The sequence below is a fragment of the Callithrix jacchus genome, chromosome 12 (assembly GCF_049354715.1).
Source record: "Callithrix jacchus isolate 240 chromosome 12, calJac240_pri, whole genome shotgun sequence".
Lineage (NCBI taxonomy): Eukaryota > Metazoa > Chordata > Mammalia > Primates > Cebidae > Callithrix > Callithrix jacchus.
Window position 1 is genome coordinate 4,635,518 of NC_133513.1, and position 18,663 is coordinate 4,654,180.

The following is an 18,663-nucleotide window of genomic DNA, read 5'->3' on the forward strand; positions in this document are numbered from 1 at the left end:
CAGGGGCAGAAGCCAGCTCTTCCTTCTGGTTGAGGCAGGAATGAGGCCAGCACTGGGGCAAGGCGCATGCCCAGGGAGCGTCACAGCCCAGGGAGTACAGGGACTCCCGGGTCCTGAGTCTGTCCCCTATGCTTCATCACCCTGGCCTCAGACTGGCTTGTGCCATTGGCTGTGCCCATAGCTGAGTGGGTGATGGGATTGCAGCTGCCCGGCTGGTTCTGTGCTGCTGCCCTCTCCAGGGCACCACTGCCCCCGCACAGCCTGGTGCATATGGCCAGTTCCCCCTCCCTGCCTTGGCTTCCTCCATTGACACACTGGACGCTGCTGGCCACCCAGGGACATGTCTGGGGGATGATGTGGGGGAAAGAGGAGGGGCCCCTGAGCCTCAGTGTGCCCATCAGGAGCACAAGTTCAGTGCAGCGCTTGGCTGCGTCGGCTGTGACAGGTCAGAGTAGAGAGGGATGTGTGGGGGTCACAGCGCCTGGCTCCATGTGGGCTGCGTGCAGGGACACCAGGAGCTGGCCCTCATCCTCCCCTTGACTCAGGAGGGTGGCCCTGACCCCAGCTGCAGGTGGGCATGCCTGTGAGGTGCCCTTCTTCCCACACCCCACAGGCAGGTTCGTCTCCAGACGTCCCTCTTTGAGCTGGCTGTGTCTTTGCGACATCGAAGACACCCTTCTCCTCTCCCTCCTTCAGGCTCTGAGGCTGGAGTCTCCACCCTGGTGCTGCCTGCCTGTGGGTTCCAGGAGGACCTGAGCTGCCCATTTCCCTGGCAGTGTCTCATCCTGGGGACAGTTCAGCCGTGGGAGGGCTCTGCTGGGCATGGGGCTCCCTGACTAGTCACACCCTGGGACCGGGACCTAGAGACCCTTGTGCAGGACTCTGCTGCCTGGGCCCTGCCAGCCTCATCCTCTGTCCAGAGTCTGCGACCCCCCACTTCTCACTGGGCTGGGGGTGGGGCTGGCCTCCCTGGCCCTGTTCGGGGGAAGTGGTAGGAGGAGCCAGCAGCCGTCTGCCCCCCCCACTCCCCCCACCTTCCCCCTCCATTCCCAGGCTCTGCTGTTTTCCTTCAAATCAGTGCTGTCCCAAACTACAGCCTGTTAATTTAAACAGGATCATTTCCGGCCTTGGAAAACGCCTCACTGGCCTTAAATAGAAGGGAGCGCAGCACAGAGGGAAACAGATGAGGTCATGGCTCGGCTGGCCCAGCAAGGAAGGGGCCAAAGTGGGGGTGGCACCGTGGCCCGTCCTCTGTCTTCTCCAGCACCCACACTGCAGCCCCTCTCTACGCCCTGGGCTTGCTCTAAGGAGGGATGGGCCTGGGGATCCTTGCTGGGTGGAGGGGAACTGTCTTTTGCAGGAGAGGATGGGGCCTGGCAGGGGGCGTGGGGCCTCCCTGGGTCTGGCACCCCATCCTCTCCCTGCCGAGGGAGGAGCAGTTACATAAGCTCTGCAGGCGGCCCGTCTGAGCTGGTCCCCCCTGCCCAGTTTCCAGTGAGTCGGCCAGTTCAGGCGGGGGCGCCGGGCCTGGCACACGCCTGTTGCTGACCACACGCATCTGGAATGTGCAGATGTTTTCTTGGGGGCTCCGTCCGGCCCCCAAACCCCACACATCCTCTAGTCCGGGGGTTGGGTACCTGGGCCTTTCAGCTTCCCAGCAGAGGGGGAAACTGAGGCTGTGGGGTTCTGAGATGGGTCTGGCGTGTCTGGAGCCTTTCCCTCTGCCATGAATTGGGAGGGCCCTGGGAGCTGCCCCACACCCAGGGAAATTCTCAGGCTCACGGTTGCACTCCCTGACCCCAGCTTTCCCTGCCCCGTAGTGCCCGTGGGGCAAAAGGCCAGGCCCCTGCCGGCCTCAGGCTTCAGCCACCCTCCGGCCAGCCATAGCAGAGCCCAGGGGGAGGGCAGGAGAGCCAGCGCCTGTCTGGGAGTACCCCTGAGAGTACTGGAGTGATGGGTGACAGTACTGGGGCGAGGGGGCTCAATCTGGAGCCCACACACCCAGGGGGCGGGCAGACCTGCAGCATAAGACCCCGGCCCCACCTGTGACAGGTGTGGAGAGGCAGCTTCCAAGCCTGGCCAGACCCTCTTCCCTTCCTGCTCCTGCTCCAGGATGGGAAAGCATGCTGGGGAGGGGTGAGGACCCCCACTGTGCCCCACACACCTGGAACTTACTTCTCCTCCCAAGGTTGCCCCAGCATTCACTAAGGAGCCGGCTGGGTCTCACACTAGGGTGGTCCTGACTCCTCCTGCTTTCCAGATCAGATGCTTGGCACCGGGGCTCCTTGTGTCCCTGGGCTGAGGCACCGTGCTGCCTGCCGTGGGGGTGCGCTTCTCTCAACAAGCCTGGCCTCAGCCTCCCTGGGAGCATGTCCTGGCCCTTAGACGCCCATCAGGCTGTCCCTGTGCACCTGGCTTCCACCTTTCCAACTAATAGTAGGAACTGGGGTGGGGGGCACTGGGGCAACAAGGTCTTGGGATCTCAGAGGACCCGGTGCTCCACTCCATGCTCCTGCCTGGGCTTGGGGCTGCCAGATACCTGGGCCCTGCCATGTCCTCCATCCTTTCAGGGAACCAGAATGTGGGGGTGGGGCATCAGACAGCCGCGATGATGTCACCCGGCGGGTCCGGAAGAAGCCCGAGGGGTGAGGTGGGGGGTTTGGCCCGAGGCTGCCTGGCCAGGCCTTGGCGTTCCCCCAGAACAGCGATGGCAAAATCAGATGGAGACGTGGAAAAGTATGGGAGCAGGTGGGGTGAAGACTCCACAGGGACCCATGCCAGTCCCTGTCCCCGAAGCACATACCTACTGTGTCCTGCCTGGGGCAGATGCTCCCACACCCTAGGGGGCTGGGGGGCACACCTGGCTCCTGTCTGGGCCCCAGCTCGCTTCCACTGCCCTGGACCCTGGGAGCTTGGCCAAATGTGATCCCCAAGGCCTTGCTGCTTTTTCTGGGCTGTGGGCCCGGGTGAGGGCCGGGAGAAGGGGCCAGCCCGGAGCCGGGTGTGCAGAGAGTGCGTGGACAGCACCCGTGACAGCAGGCAGGACCGCCTGCTGGCATGGAAGGAGTGTCCGTGGCATTCCTGGGCCTGGTCTGCAGTGGGGCAGGCAGGGGTTGGGGGCGCTCTGGAGTTCTCAGCTGACCTGCCCCCACCCCGGCCCTGACTTGTCAGCTTCCAGCAGCAGCCACTCTTGATGGATTTTCCAGAAAATGGGGTGTGGTCACACATCTTGAGACTTCTTTCCTTCCTTCCGAGGCCTGGGTGGGAGCTGCTCCTGTGCCTGGGGGCAGATACCCAAGCCCATGCCGCTGCCTCGGGGCAGCATCACAGCTGTGTCCCTTCCTCAAGGCCTGGCTCTGCTCACCGTGGCCTCTCCAGCACCCCTCACTCCCCATTCTCCAGGCTGCCACTTCTCAGGACCCACGGCCTCATTTCTCCCTGAAGCACAGCTTTTGCTGCTATGGCAGCCACCCGGAAGTCCCTCCTCAGGTCCAACTGCCGTTCCTCATGGCACAGTGTCCCCTCGGGTGTGGTGCTTGGCCAGTGGGTGGGAGTCCGGCTACCTCACTCTGCTTGGGGAATGGCCTCTTGCTGGTCTCCCAGCCACCAGCCTATTCCACCCCACAGAGGGGATGGTGTGGACGCCTAGCAGTGCCTCTGTGGCCCACTCATCCTTACGTGCATTGAGGAGCATCTCAGCCTGTGCTGGGAGAGATGTGTCCTGACTTTGGTGTAGAGGAGGGGATGGCAGAGAAGCTGGGTTCAGATAGGGGGTAAAGAAGGGACCCTGGCAAAGGGGCTGTTCCCTGTGACCCTGGCCCCCAGAGCCTCTTTCTTCCTGGCACTTAGGGTACCACACAGGCTCTCTGAATGTCCACATCCCCTGGGGGAAGAGAACTGCACCCTAAGCATGCCTGCCCATCCACAGATGGAATGAGAGGCTCTGGGAGCCAGGTGCCCAGCATCTCATCTGTCTGGGCACCCGGCTTAGGTGAGGGCCTGGCTCCACTGTCAGTAGCTGGTGCTGCTTCCTGGAGTGGAGAAGGCCTCGGCTGCTCTGTCCCCCTCAGCTGGGGTGGCCCTGGTCCTTTTCTTTGTTGGTTTCCCCTCTGAAGCCCCTGCCATGGCCCCTGGCCCCACCGGGCAGCCGGTGTGTATGTGTCTCCGGTGCCAGGCAGGCCATATGTGCGTCTCTCCCACACCGGGCAGCCTGGCTGTGTGTGCGCCTCTTCTGCGCTGGGCAGGCTGCTATGTGAACTCCCATAGGAGGAGCAGGGCTGGAGGCTGGCAGGGGCTGTGCTGGTGCTGAGGGATGGCGGCTGCCCTGCCTTGGGCCTGGCTACCAGGTGGTAATTGCTGGAAGAGCAGATCAAGGTGGAGGCACCTGCTCGGTCACATGTGGGGAGGGTGACACCTGGGGAAGTAGAGGCCTGTGGTGGGAGGCTAGGACTCAGGGGCCTGGGGAGGGAGCCACAGTCCGTGTGCCAGAAGCACTGCTGGGGAGTACGTGGGACCAGGAGGGGCGCCCAGGGTGAGCAGCAGGGTGACCCCAGAGGTGCCAAGGGGATGTGGAGTTCTTGGTTTGCCCTGCTCTTGGCTACTCACCACCGTCTCACCAGCACCAGGACCTCGTCTATAACCTAAGCTCCGGAAAGAGAACCATGCTGCCTCGTGGTTTCCATGGCTCTTTCCAATTATTCCTGACATTGAGTGTCTTCTCCAGGCCTGTGACAAATTGTGCTCGTTAGTTGCCTTTTTCTTGCTTTGGAGTTTCTTTTATTTCTTTTCTACTTCCTTCCTTCCCTCCCTCACTTTTTTTCTTCCTTTGTTAATTGTCTCTCTCTGTTTTTGGAGTTTCTTTTATTTCTTTCTTTTGTTTTGAGTTGGAGTTTCACTCTTATTGCCCAGGCGGGAGTGCAATAGTGCTGTCTCGGCTCATTGCAACCTCTGCCTCCTGGATTCAAGTGATTCTCCTACCTCAGCCTCTTGAGTAGCTGGGATGCCCAGCTAATTTTGAATTACAAAATTGACCATGGGCGGGAGTCCGGCTCTATGTGGGGGGCTATGGACAGGGGATTTTGTATTTTTACAAATTAACTGGGCAGTGTTTCTCCATGCTGGTCAGGCTGGTCTCAAACTCCTTTCTTTTTTCTTTTTTTGGTCACTCTGTTGACCAGGCTGGAGTGCAGTGGTGCTATCTCAGCTCACTGCAACCTACACTTTCTGGGTTCAAGCATTTCTCGTGCCTCAGCCTCCAGAGTAGCTGGGATTATAGGCGCATGCCATCACGCCCAGCTAATTTTTGTACTTCGGTAGAAACTGGGTTTCACCATGTTGGCCAGGCTAGTCTCCAACTCCTGACCTTAAGTGATCCACCAGCCTTGGCCTCCTAAAGTGCGGTGATTACAGACATGAGCCATCATGCCCAGCCTGGTCTCAAACTTTTGACCTCAGGTGATCCGCCTACCTTGGCCTCCCAAAGTACTGGGATTACAGGGGTGAGCCACTGCACCCGGCTTCTTTCTTTCTTTTCTTTTTCTTTCTTTTTTTTATTTTTTTTGAGACAGAGTCTCACTCCATCGCCCAGGCTGGAGTGCAGTGGTGCGATCTCGGCTCTCTGTAACTTCCACCTCGCCGAATCAAGCAATTCACCTGTCTTAGCCTCCCAAGTAACTGGGACTACAGGTGCTCGCCACCATGCCTGGCTCATTTTTTTGTATTTTTAATAAAGACAGGGTTTCGCCATGGTGGCCAGGATGGTCTTGATCTTTTGACCTCATGATCCACCTGCCTTTGCCTCCCGAAGTGCTGGGATTGCAGGTGTCAGCCACCTTACCTGGCCTTCCGTGCTTCCTTTTCTTTCTTTTGTTTCTTTGTCGTCTTCTTTCTTTTCCTTCAAGACCAGGTCTCACTCTTTGGCCCAGGCTGGACTGCAGTGACTCAGTCATAGCTCACTGCAGGCTCCACCTCCCAGGCTCACCCCACCGAGTAGTTGGAACTACAGTTGCACACCACCATGACTGGCTAATTCTTTTCTTCCTTGTAGAGGTGAGGTCTTGCTATGCTGCCCAGCCTGGTCTCAAAGTCCTGGCCTCAAGCAGTCCTCCCTGCTCTGCTTCCCAAAGCACTGGGATTACAAGCATAAGCCACCACACCCATATTCCATTTTTTCTTTTTAACTAGAATAGTTGACCTTTTTTATTAGCTGTGCATGTAGCAAGGGAATTTTTGGCCTGTAATATGTCATCTGAGTTGTTAGTGCTTTTCTCAGCTTGCTCTGTTTTCCGATTTTACTTATATTTTGTGTGGAAGCTGTGTATTTTAGATGGAATTAGGTTTGTTTGTCTTTGATGTTTTATTTATTTATTTATTAGGTAAGTATGTATTTACTTTTAAGGCAGGGTCTCGGTCTGTTACCCAGGCTGGAGTGCAGTGATGTGATCTCAGCTCACTGTAGCCTCATCCTCTTGGGCTCAAGTGAATTTCTTGCCTCCACCTCCCAAGTGGCATATGCCACCATGCCTGGCTAATATATATTTTTAGACAGGGGTTTCACTGTGGCCCAGGGTGTTTTTGAAATCCTGGGTTCAAGCGATCCTCCAGTCTCAGCTCCCACAGTGCTGGGTTACAGATGCGCCCGCACCCAGCTGTCTGGGATGTCCCATTTCTCCTGGGTTTATACCTCAAGACGGTGCCTGCTCCCCTGCTCCCTGGTAGCCTGGTAGTGAGCTGGCTTCTCACACAGTCATGCCTGGCTGTGGCCTCACAGTGGGACCACCCTGCTGGGCTCAGAGCCGGAAATGGGGGGCCTGGGTGGACATGTTCGTGTGGCACTCAGCATAGGGCTGATATGGGTATAGAGGGCTGAGGCCCCGGGCCTTTTCTGGCTTGGTTTCCCTAGATGAGTGTTCATTTGGGTCTTCCATTAGAAAGGCCTCTCCTGACCCCTCAGAGGGGAGCTCAAGGGTGGGAGGCCATAGCTCGGGGGTGCTGGCAGTGTCTGGGGTGGGCCCAGGGATGGCCTCCTGGCCTACTAGGAGCTCTGGCCTTGACCCATGGTCACTTGCTTCTTAGAGACGTGTCCCACAACCTGCTCCAGGCGCTGGATGTCGGGCTTCTGGCAAACCTCTCGGCGCTGGCAGAGCTGTGAGTGTCCCCTGGCCACGCCAGCATGCGGGGCTCACTCCCAATGGACTAGCCGCCTCTCACTGCTTGGCTGCGGGGACTTCCATCATACTTGCCGAATCCCCCCTCTCTTCCAGGGACATAAGCAACAACAAGATTTCCACGTTAGAAGAAGGACTATTTGCTAATTTATTTAATTTAAGTGAAATGTAAGTTGTGGTTCTTTTGGTGGGTGTCACTGGTTGGACCCCAGGTCCCCAGCATCCCTTCTGCCTTCCCAGTTGGTCCATGTCTCCTCTCCGGTTTGAGACCAGATCCTGGGGGCAGTTTGCTGGCCAGCTTGGAGCCCCCCAGGGCTGGCTTGGTTGGGGCAGGGGAGGCTGTGCTGTCACGGGGTGCTCCAGGGCCTGGGGCTGGTGTATACCCTTCCCACCAGACATGGTCCCCACACTTGCCCTTCCCCTGCAGAAACCTGAGTGGGAACCCGTTTGAGTGTGACTGTGGCCTGGTGTGGCTGTCACGGTGGGTGAAGGAGCAGCAGGTGCGAGTGGTACAGCCCGAGGCAGCCACGTGCTCTGGGCCTGTCTCCCGGGCTGGCCAGCCTCTGCTCAGCATCGTCTTGTGGGACAGTGGCTGTGGTAAGTGCCCGTGGGTGGGGCCATCTCAGTCCTTCCCTGCCAGGTGGGCCCTGGGCCCTGCAGGCACCGGGGAACCAGCTCTAGGGCGGGGCTTTGGGCCGAGGAGCAGCGTGAGAGCCCTGATGGGGGGTGTGGGTGGAGCCAGGAGGAGTGGAACCCAGGGTCCAGCAGCTGCCTCTTCTAGGTGAGGAGTATGTCGCCTGCCTCCCTGACAACAGCTCGGGCACCATGGAAGCAGTGGCCTTTTCACCTGCCCACGAGGGCCTGCTGGAGCCCGAGGCCTGTAGCGCCTTCTGTTTCTCTACCGGCCAGCACCTTGCAGCCCTCTCAGAGCAGGGCCAGTGCCTGTGTGGAGCGGCATCCCCTAATGCCTCCTCTGCCTGCCTGGCCCTCTGCTCCAGCCCTCTGCCACCCCCTGCCCCTGCCTGTGGGGGCCCCACCCTCCTCCAGCACGTCTTCCCTGCTTCCTCAGGTGCCGCCCTGGTGGGGCCCCATGGACCCCTGGCCTCTGGCCAGCCAGCAGCCTTCCACATTGCCGCCCCCCTCCCCATCACTGCCGCACACTGGGACTTTGGGGATGGCTCCCCTAAGGTGGATGGCGCAGGCCCAGTGGCCTTGCACCGCTATGTGCTGCCTGGGCACTATCGTGTGACGGCTGTGCTGGCCCTGGGGGCTGGCTCAGCCCTGCTGGAGACAAACGTGCAGGTGGAAGCAGTACCTGCCACCCTGGAGCTTGTGTGCCCATCCTTAGTGCAGAGTGATGAGAGCCTCCAGCTCAGCGTCCGGAACCGTGGCGGCTCAGGCCTAGAGGCCACCTACAGCATCGTGGCCTTGGGTGAGGAGCCTACCCGAGGTGAGCGCCTCCTCCCATCTCCCCTTCCTCCCCAGGACTGTGTGGGTGGGGCAGAGCCTGGTTATCCCTGTCTTGGGCCCACATTGACTGTTGACACCCCTATTACCCCCGGTCCCCAGTGGTGCACCCGCTCTGTCCCTTGGACACAGAGATCTTCCCTGGCAATGGGCACTGCTACCGCCTGGTGGTGGAGAAGGCGGCCTGGCTGCAGGCACAGGAGCAGTGCCGGGCCTGGGCTGGGGCTGCCCTGGCCATGGTGGACAGTCCTGCTGTGCAGCGGTTCCTGGTCTCCCAGGTCACCAGGTACCTGCCCCCACTCCTCAAGGGGACATAGATTGAGGGATCTCTGAAGCACTGGTGCAGAGCCCTTAGCTGGGGAGGCTCAGGAGGAGGGAGGCGGGAGCTGAGCCGGCCACCTGTCAGTTCTGCAGATGGAGGGGTGGACATGAGCTGGGGGCAGCCTCTGGACACTCCTGGGGCGTGCCATACGGGAGGTGATGTGCATGGGGAACCCTGTTGGTTCCCACAGGCTCCATGGGTGCTTGCAGCTCTCTGGGCTCTGAGCCTCAGTTTCCCCATCTGGAAAGGGAGACCGTGAGGTAGGGGAGTTTGGGTAGGGGAGTGTGGGAGGATGGAGGAGTGCCCTGAGCCCCGCGCCATCCCACACCTGCCCACAGGAGCCTGGACGTGTGGATTGGTTTCTCAGCTGTGCAGGGGGCGGGCCCAGCACCTCAGGGCGAGGCCTTCAGCCTGGAGAGCTGCCAGAACTGGCTGCCTGGGGAGCCACACCCAGCTACCGCCGAGCACTGCGTCCGGCTGGGGCCCACTGGGTGGTGCAACACTGACCTGTGCTCAGCACCCCACAGCTATGTCTGTGAGCTGCGGCCCGGAGGTGTGCAGGGACCAGACGGGGGCCTGAGGCACTGGCTGTGGTTAGGGGTCTGCCAAGTGCCCGCGGTGGAGCCTGGGCTTCAGTGGAGGGGCTGGTGGGGGGCTGTCGGGCGGTTCGGTCCCCAGTCTGTTCGCCCAGTCTGTTCCCGGTGTCCTGGGCCCAGATCCAGAGCCTCACTGCACACTTGCCACCCCAGGCCCAGTGCAGGATGCCGAGAACTTCCTCGTGGGAGCGCCCAGTGGGGACCTGCAGGGACCCCTGATACCTCTGGTGCAGCAGGATGACCTGTCAGCCCCACGTCAGCCTGTGGAGGTAGCTGGCCCTCTGCATTCTAGAACCCACCCTTCTGTCCCTGGAGACCTTGCCTGCCATGCTTACTATGGGGCTCTCTCAAAACCTCTAGGGCTTTATTGTTGCTTGTGCCCAGTATAGATGGGTTGGAAAATCTCGAGCACAGAGAGGAAAGCATTTAATCACATTATTCTGGCAAATGCCAGACTCCCCAGGCCTTTTCTCTGAGTGTGAGTTATTCCTAAAAACCAGGTCAGGCAGTTTCCACCCGAGTCTTTCTCGGAACAACAGGATCCAGGCTTGTAGGGGGTTTGATGGCTCGCTCCCTTCCCTCCCGTCTTCCTTGGGAAGTTGAGGTAGGGGAGTCTGGGCTTTGGCCTGGGTTGTGGTGTGTGGAGCTGAGGTGGCCCCTGCCCACCAGGTCATGGTATTCCCGGTCCTGAGTCTTAGCCAAGAAGCCTTCCTCACCACAGCAGAATTTGGGACCCAGGAGCTCCTGCAGCCTGCCCAGCTGCGCCTGCAGGTGTACCGGCCCCTCAGCACAGCAGGTGGGACTCTTGAGTAGTGGGCGTTGAGGGCTTGGGGTGGCCTCTCTGAGCTCTCACATTTGCTGGTCCTGTGGCCACCAGAGCGGTCCCTAGTCTCAGGTGGACAGAGTAGGGGTTCAGAGACACCAGCTCGTTGCAAGTGTCCTGGGGATGGATCGGGTGGGTTGGTTGGCTGGCCAGAGGCAAGGGCACAGCACTGGGCTGGGAGTGCTGCCTGGTGAGACTTGTTCTCACAGCAAGGCCAGGCTTGTGGGTTTAAGCAGGTGGGCATCCCCAGTGATGGCCTGTGGGCAAATTAGGGCCCCGATACCTTCCCCTCCTCGCAGGAACCCCGGAGAATGGCAGTGAGCCTGAGAGCGGGTTCCGGGATAACAGGACCCAGCCGGCCCCCGAGTGCATGCCAGGGGGATGCTGGTGCCCTGGAGCCAACGTCTGCCTACCGCTGGACGCTTCCTGCCACTCCCAGGCCTGTGCCAACAGCTGCATGTCAGGGCCAGGACTCCCCAAGGCCCCCTACATGCTATGGAGGGAGTTCCTCTTCTCTGTTCCCGCGGGGCCCCCCGCACAGTACTCGGTGTGTGGCTCTGACCTGGATCTGTCCCCTGAGCTCCTCAGGCCACCTGCCTGTCCACCAGACACACCCAGCCTGCAGGCCCCTCCCACGTCCCTGCCACCTCTGACCTCCAAGCTCCGACGACCTTTGCAGTGCCCTGGCCGCTCTCCCAATTGGAGAAGCTCTTGCTCAGGCCCTTGGCATGAGCTGTGCCTCCTCTTCCCCTCTCTGGGCACAGTCACTCCCTCTTGCCCGCCGGGTCTTGGCCTGTGTCCTCTCCCCGTGTGTCCCCGTCTGCAGCTGTCCTCTGCCTGTCCCTGTCACAATCACCTTGGGGGAGGCTTCATGAGGCGTGGTCGACAGCACTGAGATCCCCAGCGTGGAGCCCTGCCTGTCCACCTTCACCCCTCGTGCTGGGGTCCATGGGCCATGACCACGAGGACGTGCTGCAGCCCTGCCTCCCTCTCCGCAGGTTACCCTCCGCGGCCAGGATGTCCTCATGCTCCCCGGTGACCTCGTGAGCTTGCAGCACGACGCTGGCCCTGGTGCCTTCCTGCACTGCCCGCTGGCTTCCAGCAGCCCTGGCCTCCAAGCCCCATACCTCTCCGCCAACGCCTCGGCCTGGCTGCCCCGCCTGCCTGCCCAACTGGAGGGTGCTCGGGCCTGCCCTGCCTGTGCCCTGCGGCTGCTTGTGGCCACGGAGCGGTTCACTGTGCTGCTGGGTCTCAGGCCGAACCCTGGGCTGCAGCTGCCTGGGCGCTATGAGGTCCGGGCTGAGGTGGACAATGGCGTGTCCAGGCACAGCCTGTCCTGCAGCTTCAACGTGGTCTCCCCGGTGGCTGGGCTGCGGGTCATCGCCCCTGCCCCCCATGATGGCCGCCTTTACGTGCCCACCAATGGCTCAGCCTTGGTGCTCCAGCTGGATTCTGGTGCCAATGCCACGGCTACGGCTCGCTGGGCTGGGGGCAATGTCAGCGCCCGCTTTGAGGCCACCTGCCCTGCCCTGGTAGCCACCCTTGTGCCCAGCTGCCCCTGGGAGACCAACGATACCCTGTTCTCAGTGATAGCGCTGCCATGGCTGAGTGAGGGGGAGCATGTGCTGGAGGTCGTTGCGGAAAATAGCGCCAGCCGGGCCAATCTCAGTCTGCAGGTGATGGCGGAGGAGCCCATCTGTGGCCTCCGAGCTATGCCCAGCCCCGAGGCCCGTGTGCTGCAGGGAGTTCTAGTGGTGAGTACAGCGGAGACTCCGCCGCCTGTTCCAGGCAGCGCCCCCAGACGGGTGCTCACAGCGCGAGGCCTGGCTTCCCAATGGGGGTGGCAGCTCAGTTACTGGGGACATTGGTTCCAGAAGTCCTGCTGGCCATCGACTCAGACTACTTGGTGGCTCTAAATTCTTAGAAAGTTGCAGCTCCAACAGCAGTTCCGCTTGTGCATTCTGCTGTCCGTGAAACAAGTCTAAAACTCTGCCTTCCAACCCCTTATGAACTCCATGAGTCTCTCGCACCCTCTGTGGTGTTCTCGCCTGGCTGAAGCGAGGGGCTTTTGAGGTGGAGTCTGAACCCCTGATGGCAAACTGTTGGCTGTCTGCGGTGCCACCATTCTGGGTACATGGGGAACAGAGTTGTCTCTGTCCTGGGGGTAACTGCCTCTGCACTAGGGGCCTTGGGAGGGGCCATTTCTGATGGCCCCGGCATGACCTGTGCAGCCTGTCCCAGGCTTCCTCTGCTGAACCTGTTCTGGTCAGCTGATGTGGGTCCCGTCGCTGGGAGGCCTGTGTGCCTCCCTCACTGTGCCGAGCTCTCTGGCTGAGGAGCTTGGGTAGGAGCTCTGGGCAGGTTTGAGAGGCTCAGAGAGAGGTGGACTCTTTGTAACTGGTACTAGGTCTGCTTTACAGATGGGGAAGCTGAGGCACAGAGAGCTTGAGGCATAACTAGTGCTACCTGGCTGGAGGCTGGAGAGCTGGACACTCAGTGCCCCAGTCTGGACTTGGCTCCTGTGGCATGTGGCTCCCCGAGCCCCGGCCACCTTCCCTCTATGCCCTGCATGGGACTCTCCAGCCCGATGGGAGGTGTGTCCAGGAGGTGACAGGCTGAGGGCAGAGTAGTTTCCCACAGAGCCTGGACTGACACCAGTACCCCCCGCAGAGGTACAGCCCAGTGGTGGATGCCGGCTCGGATGTGGTCTTCCGGTGGACCATCAACGACAAGCAGTCCCTGACCTTCCAGAACATAGTCTTCAATGTCATTTATCAGAGTTCGGCGGTCTTCAAGCTCTCAGTAGGTCGGCGGGGGGCTGGGAGGGGAGGGGATGGAGTGGGGTGAGAGGGAATGGGTGGGGTGAGTGGGTGGGATGGGGGGTCGAGGGGGCAGGGGGAGGAGAAGAGGGCGGGCTCCTCAGTCACCTCTGCCTTCCCTCTGCTTCATGCTGCCAAAGATGCTGTGGCGGCTGTGGGTGGGTGCGGGAAGAGGCGCCAAGCTGGGCTGGGCCTCCCACCCACTGCTGGTGCGCACTGATGCCTGTCCCCACAGCTGACAGCCTCCAACCATGTGAGCAATGTCACCGTGAACTACAATGTCACCGTGGAGCGGATGAACAGGATGCAGGGCCTGCAGGTCTCCACGGTGCCGGCCGTGCTGTCCCCTGACGCCTCACTGCTGCTGACGGCGGGCGTGCTGGTAGACTCGGCTGTGGAGGTGGCCTTCCTGTGAGTGCCTTGGGGGCCTGTCAGGGGCGGGCACCAGGCTCTCCCAGCTCCAGCCATGGGACCCCACAGCAAGGGGCCATTTTTCTAAGCCTCAGTTTCCTTGTCTGTTGGGAGGTCCTGGGTTCACAGGAGCCCTTGAGGCTGCATAGGAGCTGGGAGAGGCCCCACAGCACAGTGGGTGCACCCTGAACGGAGGGCCAGGGCGTGACTGTAGGGTGGAGCCTCAGCTGGGACTCTGGCACCCCCTGCCCCACAGGCACAGCCAGCCCCATTCACCTGCCCGCCACCACACCCTGTCCTGGTCCACTCACTGCCTGCCCACTGCCCTGGCAGGTGGACCTTTGGGGACGGGGAGCAGGCCCTCGGCCACTTCCAGCCTCCGTACGACGAGTCCTTCCCGGTTCCAGACCCTTCAGTGGCCCAGGTGCTGGTGGAGCACAACGTCACGCATACCTACACTGCCCCAGGTGAGGGGCTGAAGGGGTGAGGGGGCCTCTGCCCTTCAGGCCGTGAGCACAGGGCTCCCCAATCTGCCAGAGTCAGCCTGCCTCCTTCCCCGCCAATAGCCCTCACTATAGCCCCACCTGGGCTGATGGCTTTGGCCCTGGCTGGGGTGAGGGAGGGGCTAGATGGAGGTGGGGAGTGGACAGGGAAGCTGAGCTCTCTGGACTCCCTGGCCTGGCTCTGGCTGCTCTGCTGCCCCGAGTGCAGCTGCACTTGGAGGTGGTGCCATCCTCACCTGCTGGCCCTTAGTGCCGAAGCAGCTGTGCTTCGTCTGGCATGTAGCCTGGGAGCGAGGACCCTCAGGGCTGGGCCATAGGTGCACCATTCACCCCTGGGCTCCTCAGTCAGGGGCTTCTGTTGAGCGGTTGGGGAGCAGGTGGGGTTGCCACTGTTGCCCACTTGGGCCTGTCCCCACAGGTGAGTACATCCTGACTGTGTTGGCATCCAACGCCTTTGAGAACCTGACGAAGCAGGTGCCTGTGAGCGTGCGTTCTGTCCTGCCCTCGGTGGCTGTGGGCATGAGTGACAGTGTCCTGGTGGCCGGCCGGCCCGTCACCTTCTACCCACACCCGCTGCCTGCGCCCGGCGGTGTCCTGTACATATGGGACTTCGGGGACGGCTCCCCAGTCCTGATGCAGAGCCAGCCGGCCACCAACCACACCTACACCTCAAGGGGCACCTACCGTGTACGCCTGGAGGTCAACAACACAGTGAGCAGCGCGGTGGCCCAAGCAGACTTGCGCGTCTTTGAGGAGCTCCGTGGGCTCAGCGTGGACATGAGCCTGGCCGTGGAGCAGGGCGCCCCCGTGGTGGTCCGCGCCGCGGTAGAGACAGGCGACAACGTCACATGGACTTTTGACATGGGGGACGGCACCGTGCTGTCGGGCCCTGAGGCCACCGTTGAGCATGTGTACCTGCAGGCACAGAACTGCACGGTGACTGTGGGCGCGGCTAGCCCCGCTGGCCGCCTGGCTCAGAGCCTGCACGTGCTGGTCTTCGTCCTAGAGGTGCTGCGCATCGAACCTGCCACCTGCATCCCAACACAGCCCGACGCGCGGCTCAAGGCCTATGTTACTGGGGACCCAGCCCACTACCTCTTTGACTGGACCTTTGGGGATGGTTCCTCTAACAGGACTGTGCAGGGGTGCCCGGAGGTGACACACAACTTCACGCAGAGCGGCACATTCCCCCTGGCACTTGTACTGTCAAGCCGCGTGAACAAGGCACATTACTTCACCAGCATCTGCGTGGAGCCCGAGGTGGGCAACGTCACCCTTCGGCCAGAGAAACAGTTCCTGCAGCTGGGGGTCGCGGCCCGGCTGGTGGCGTGCGTCTGGCCCCCATTCCCCTACCACTATGCCTGGGACTTTGGCACTGAGGAAGCCACCTCTGCCCGCGCTGCGGGCCCTAGGGTGACCTTCACCTACCGAGACCCAGGCTCCTATCTGGTGACAGTCACCGTGTCCAACAACGTCTCTGCTGCCAACGACTCGGCCCTGGTGGAGGTGCAGGAGCCTGTGGTGGTCACAGACATCGAGGTCAATGGCTCCCTCGTGCTGGAGCTGCAGCAGCCGTACCTGTTCTCTGCTGTGGGCCGCGGGCGACCTGCTAGCTACCTGTGGGATCTGGGGGACGGTGGACAGCTGGAGGGTCCTGAGGTCATCCACACTTACAACAGCACTGGCGACTTCACTGTCAGAGTGGCTGGCTGGAATGAGGTGAGCCGCAGCGAGGCCTGGCTCAACGTGACGGTGAAGCGGCGAGTACGGGGGCTTGTCATCAACGCCAGCCGCACGGTGGTGCCCCTGAACGGGAGCGTGAGCTTCAGCACCTTGCTGGAGGCGGGCAGTGATGTGCGCTACTCCTGGGTACTCTGTGACCGCTGCACACCCATCCCTGGGGGCCCTACCATGTCCTACACCTTCCGTTCAGTGGGCACCTTCAATGTGATTGTCACAGCTGAGAACGAGGTGGGCTCTGCCCAGGACAGCATCTTCATCTATGTCCTGCAGCTCATCGAGGGGCTGCAGGTGGTGGGTGGTGGTGGCTACTTCCCCACCAACCACACAGTGCAGCTGCAGGCCGTGGTCCGGGATGGCACCAACATTTCCTACAGCTGGGCTGCCCAGCGGGAGGGGGGCCCGGCCCTGGCCGGCAGCGGCAGAGCCTTCTCACTCACCACGCTTGAGGCTAGCACCTACCACGTGCAGCTGCGGGCCACCAACATGCTGGGCAGCGCCTGGGCTGACTGTACTGTGGTCTTCGTGGAACCCGTGGGGTGGCTGATGGTGGCCGCTTCCCCGAACCCAGCTGCCATCAACATGAGTGTCACCCTCAGTGCCGAGTTGGCTGGCGGCAGTAGTGTTTTATACACTTGGTCCTTGGAGGAGGGACTGAGCTGGGAGACCCCTGAGCCGTTTACCACCCACAGTTTCCCCATGCCTGGCTTGCATTTGGTCACCGTCACAGCAGGGAACCCGCTAGGCTCGGCCAACGCCACCATGGAAGTGGCCGTGCAGGTGCCTGTGAGTGGCCTCAGCATCAGGGCCAGCGAGCCAAGTGGCAGCTTCGTGGCAGCCGGCTCCTCTGTGCCCTTCTGGGGGCAGCTGGCCACGGGCACTGATGTGAGCTGGTGCTGGGCTGTGCCCGGTGGCGGCAGCAAGTACGGCCCGCATGTCACCATGGTCTTCCCCGAGGCTGGTGCCTTCTCCCTTCGGCTCAACGCCTCCAACGCAATCAGCTGGGTCTCAGCCACACACAATCTTACAGTGGAGGAGCCCGTCGTGGGCCTGGTGCTGTGGGCCAGCAGCAAGGTGGTGGCGCCTGGGCAGCTCGTCCACTTTCAGATACTGCTGGCTGCCGGGTCAGCCGTCACTTTCCGCCTGCAGGTGGGTGGGGCCGGCCCCGAGGTGCTCTCTGGGCCCCGTTTCTCCCGCAGCTTCCCCCACGTTGGAGACCACGTGGTAAGTGTGCAGGGCGAGAACCATGTGAGCTGGGCCCAGGCTCAGGTGCGCATCGTGGTGTTGGAGGCTGTGAGTGGGCTGCAGGTGCCCAACTGCTGCGAGCAGGGTATTGCCACGGGCACTGAGCGGAACTTCACAGCCCGTGTGCAGCGCGGCTCTCGGGTCGCCTACGCCTGGTACTTCTCGCTGCAGAAGGTCCAGGGCGACTCACTGGTCATCCTTTCGGGCCGTGACGTCACCTACACGCCTGTGGCCGCAGGGCTGCTGGAGATCCAGGTGCGCGCCTTTAATGCCCTGGGCAGCGAGAACCGCACACTGGTGCTGGAGGTCCAGGATACCATCCAGTATGTGGCCCTGCGGAGCAGCCCCTGCTTCACCAACCGCTCAGCACAGTTTGAGGCCACCACCAGCCCCAGCCCCCGGCGTGTGGCATACCACTGGGACTTTGGGGATGGGGCCCCAGGATGGGACACAGATGAGCCCAGGGCTGAGCACACCTACCTGAGGCCCGGGGACTACCGTGTGCAGGTGAATGCCTCCAACCTGGTGAGCTTCTTCATGGCGCAGGCCACGGTGACTGTCCAGGTGCTGGCCTGCCGAGAGCCAGAGGTGGACGTGGCCCTGCCCCTGCAGGTGCTGATGCGGCGTTCCCAGCGCAACTACCTGGAGGCCCATGTTGACCTGCGTGACTGTGTCACCTACCAGACAGAGTACCGCTGGGAGGTGTACCGCACTGCCAGCTGCCAGCGGCCTGGGCGTATAGCTCGCATGGCCCTGCCTGGCGTGGACGTGAGTCGGCCTCAGCTGGTGCTGCCGCGGCTGGCACTGCCCGTGGGCCACTACTGCTTCGTGTTTGTCGTGTCATTTGGGGACACGCCGCTGGCACGGAGCATCCAGGCCAACGTGACAGTGGCCCCCGAGCGCTTGGTGCCCATTGTTGAGGGTGGCTCGTATCGTGTGTGGTCGGATACACAGGACCTGGTGCTGGATGGGAGTGAGTCCTATGATCCTAACCTAGAGGATGGCGACCAGACACCCCTCAGCTTCCACTGGGCCTGCGTGGCTTCAACACAGGTCAGCGGGTGCGGGGCTGTTCTCCCTGCTACCTCCTCCGCCTGTAACCCCAAGGCTGGGAAACACCCAGCACGCCACTAGGGTTGGCCTGTCCCAGCATGGGGAGGGAGTCTCCCGAGCCGTGCCCTGGTCTGGGCTCCACTTTGAGGCTGGGTGGGACTCTCATGCCACAGGACCCCTTGTTCTCGGCCTGCAGAGGGAGGCTGGCGGGTGTGCATTGAACTTTGGGCCCCGAGGAAGCAGCATGGTCACCATTCCCCGGGAGCGGCTGACAGCTGGCGTGGAGTATACCTTCAGTCTGACTGTGTGGAAAGCTGGCCGCAAGGAGGAGGCCACCAACCAGACGGTGGGTGCTGCCCGCCCCTTGGCCACACTCCTGGCAGCCCAGCACCCCTGCTCATCAATTGTTTTCTGTATTTTAGTGCTTGCAGAGGCTGTGCGCTCTCGCCCAACTTTCTGTTGTTTCGGTACAAATTGTATTTCACAAAACAGCCTGCTTCAGCTTTGCTCCCTTCCAA

At 61.5% G+C, this 18,663-nt stretch overlaps 1 protein-coding gene across 19 annotated transcripts in view; it reads left to right on the forward strand.

Annotated features, from left to right (window-relative positions):
* PKD1 (polycystin 1, transient receptor potential channel interacting) overlaps positions 1 to 18,663 on the forward strand; it is a 66,439-nt gene that overhangs the window by 28,734 nt on the left and 19,042 nt on the right. For 18 of the 19 annotated variants that reach the window (XM_078344295.1, XM_078344290.1, XM_078344291.1 and 15 more), the window contains 15 exons: positions 7,075 to 7,146; positions 7,263 to 7,334; positions 7,594 to 7,763; positions 7,948 to 8,616; positions 8,736 to 8,919; positions 9,294 to 9,508; positions 9,705 to 9,820; positions 10,221 to 10,347; positions 10,674 to 10,921; positions 11,373 to 12,128; positions 13,045 to 13,176; positions 13,429 to 13,604; positions 13,938 to 14,071; positions 14,526 to 18,145; positions 18,342 to 18,491. In XM_078344295.1, coding sequence (XP_078200421.1) covers positions 7,075 to 7,146; positions 7,263 to 7,334; positions 7,594 to 7,763; positions 7,948 to 8,616; positions 8,736 to 8,919; positions 9,294 to 9,508; positions 9,705 to 9,820; positions 10,221 to 10,347; positions 10,674 to 10,921; positions 11,373 to 12,128; positions 13,045 to 13,176; positions 13,429 to 13,604; positions 13,938 to 14,071; positions 14,526 to 18,145; positions 18,342 to 18,491 — 6,841 coding nt within the window. The remainder of the gene's footprint in view (positions 1 to 7,074; positions 7,147 to 7,262; positions 7,335 to 7,593; positions 7,764 to 7,947; positions 8,617 to 8,735; positions 8,920 to 9,293; positions 9,509 to 9,704; positions 9,821 to 10,220; positions 10,348 to 10,673; positions 10,922 to 11,372; positions 12,129 to 13,044; positions 13,177 to 13,428; positions 13,605 to 13,937; positions 14,072 to 14,525; positions 18,146 to 18,341; positions 18,492 to 18,663) is intronic. The other variant, XM_078344301.1, reaches the window with a different exon arrangement.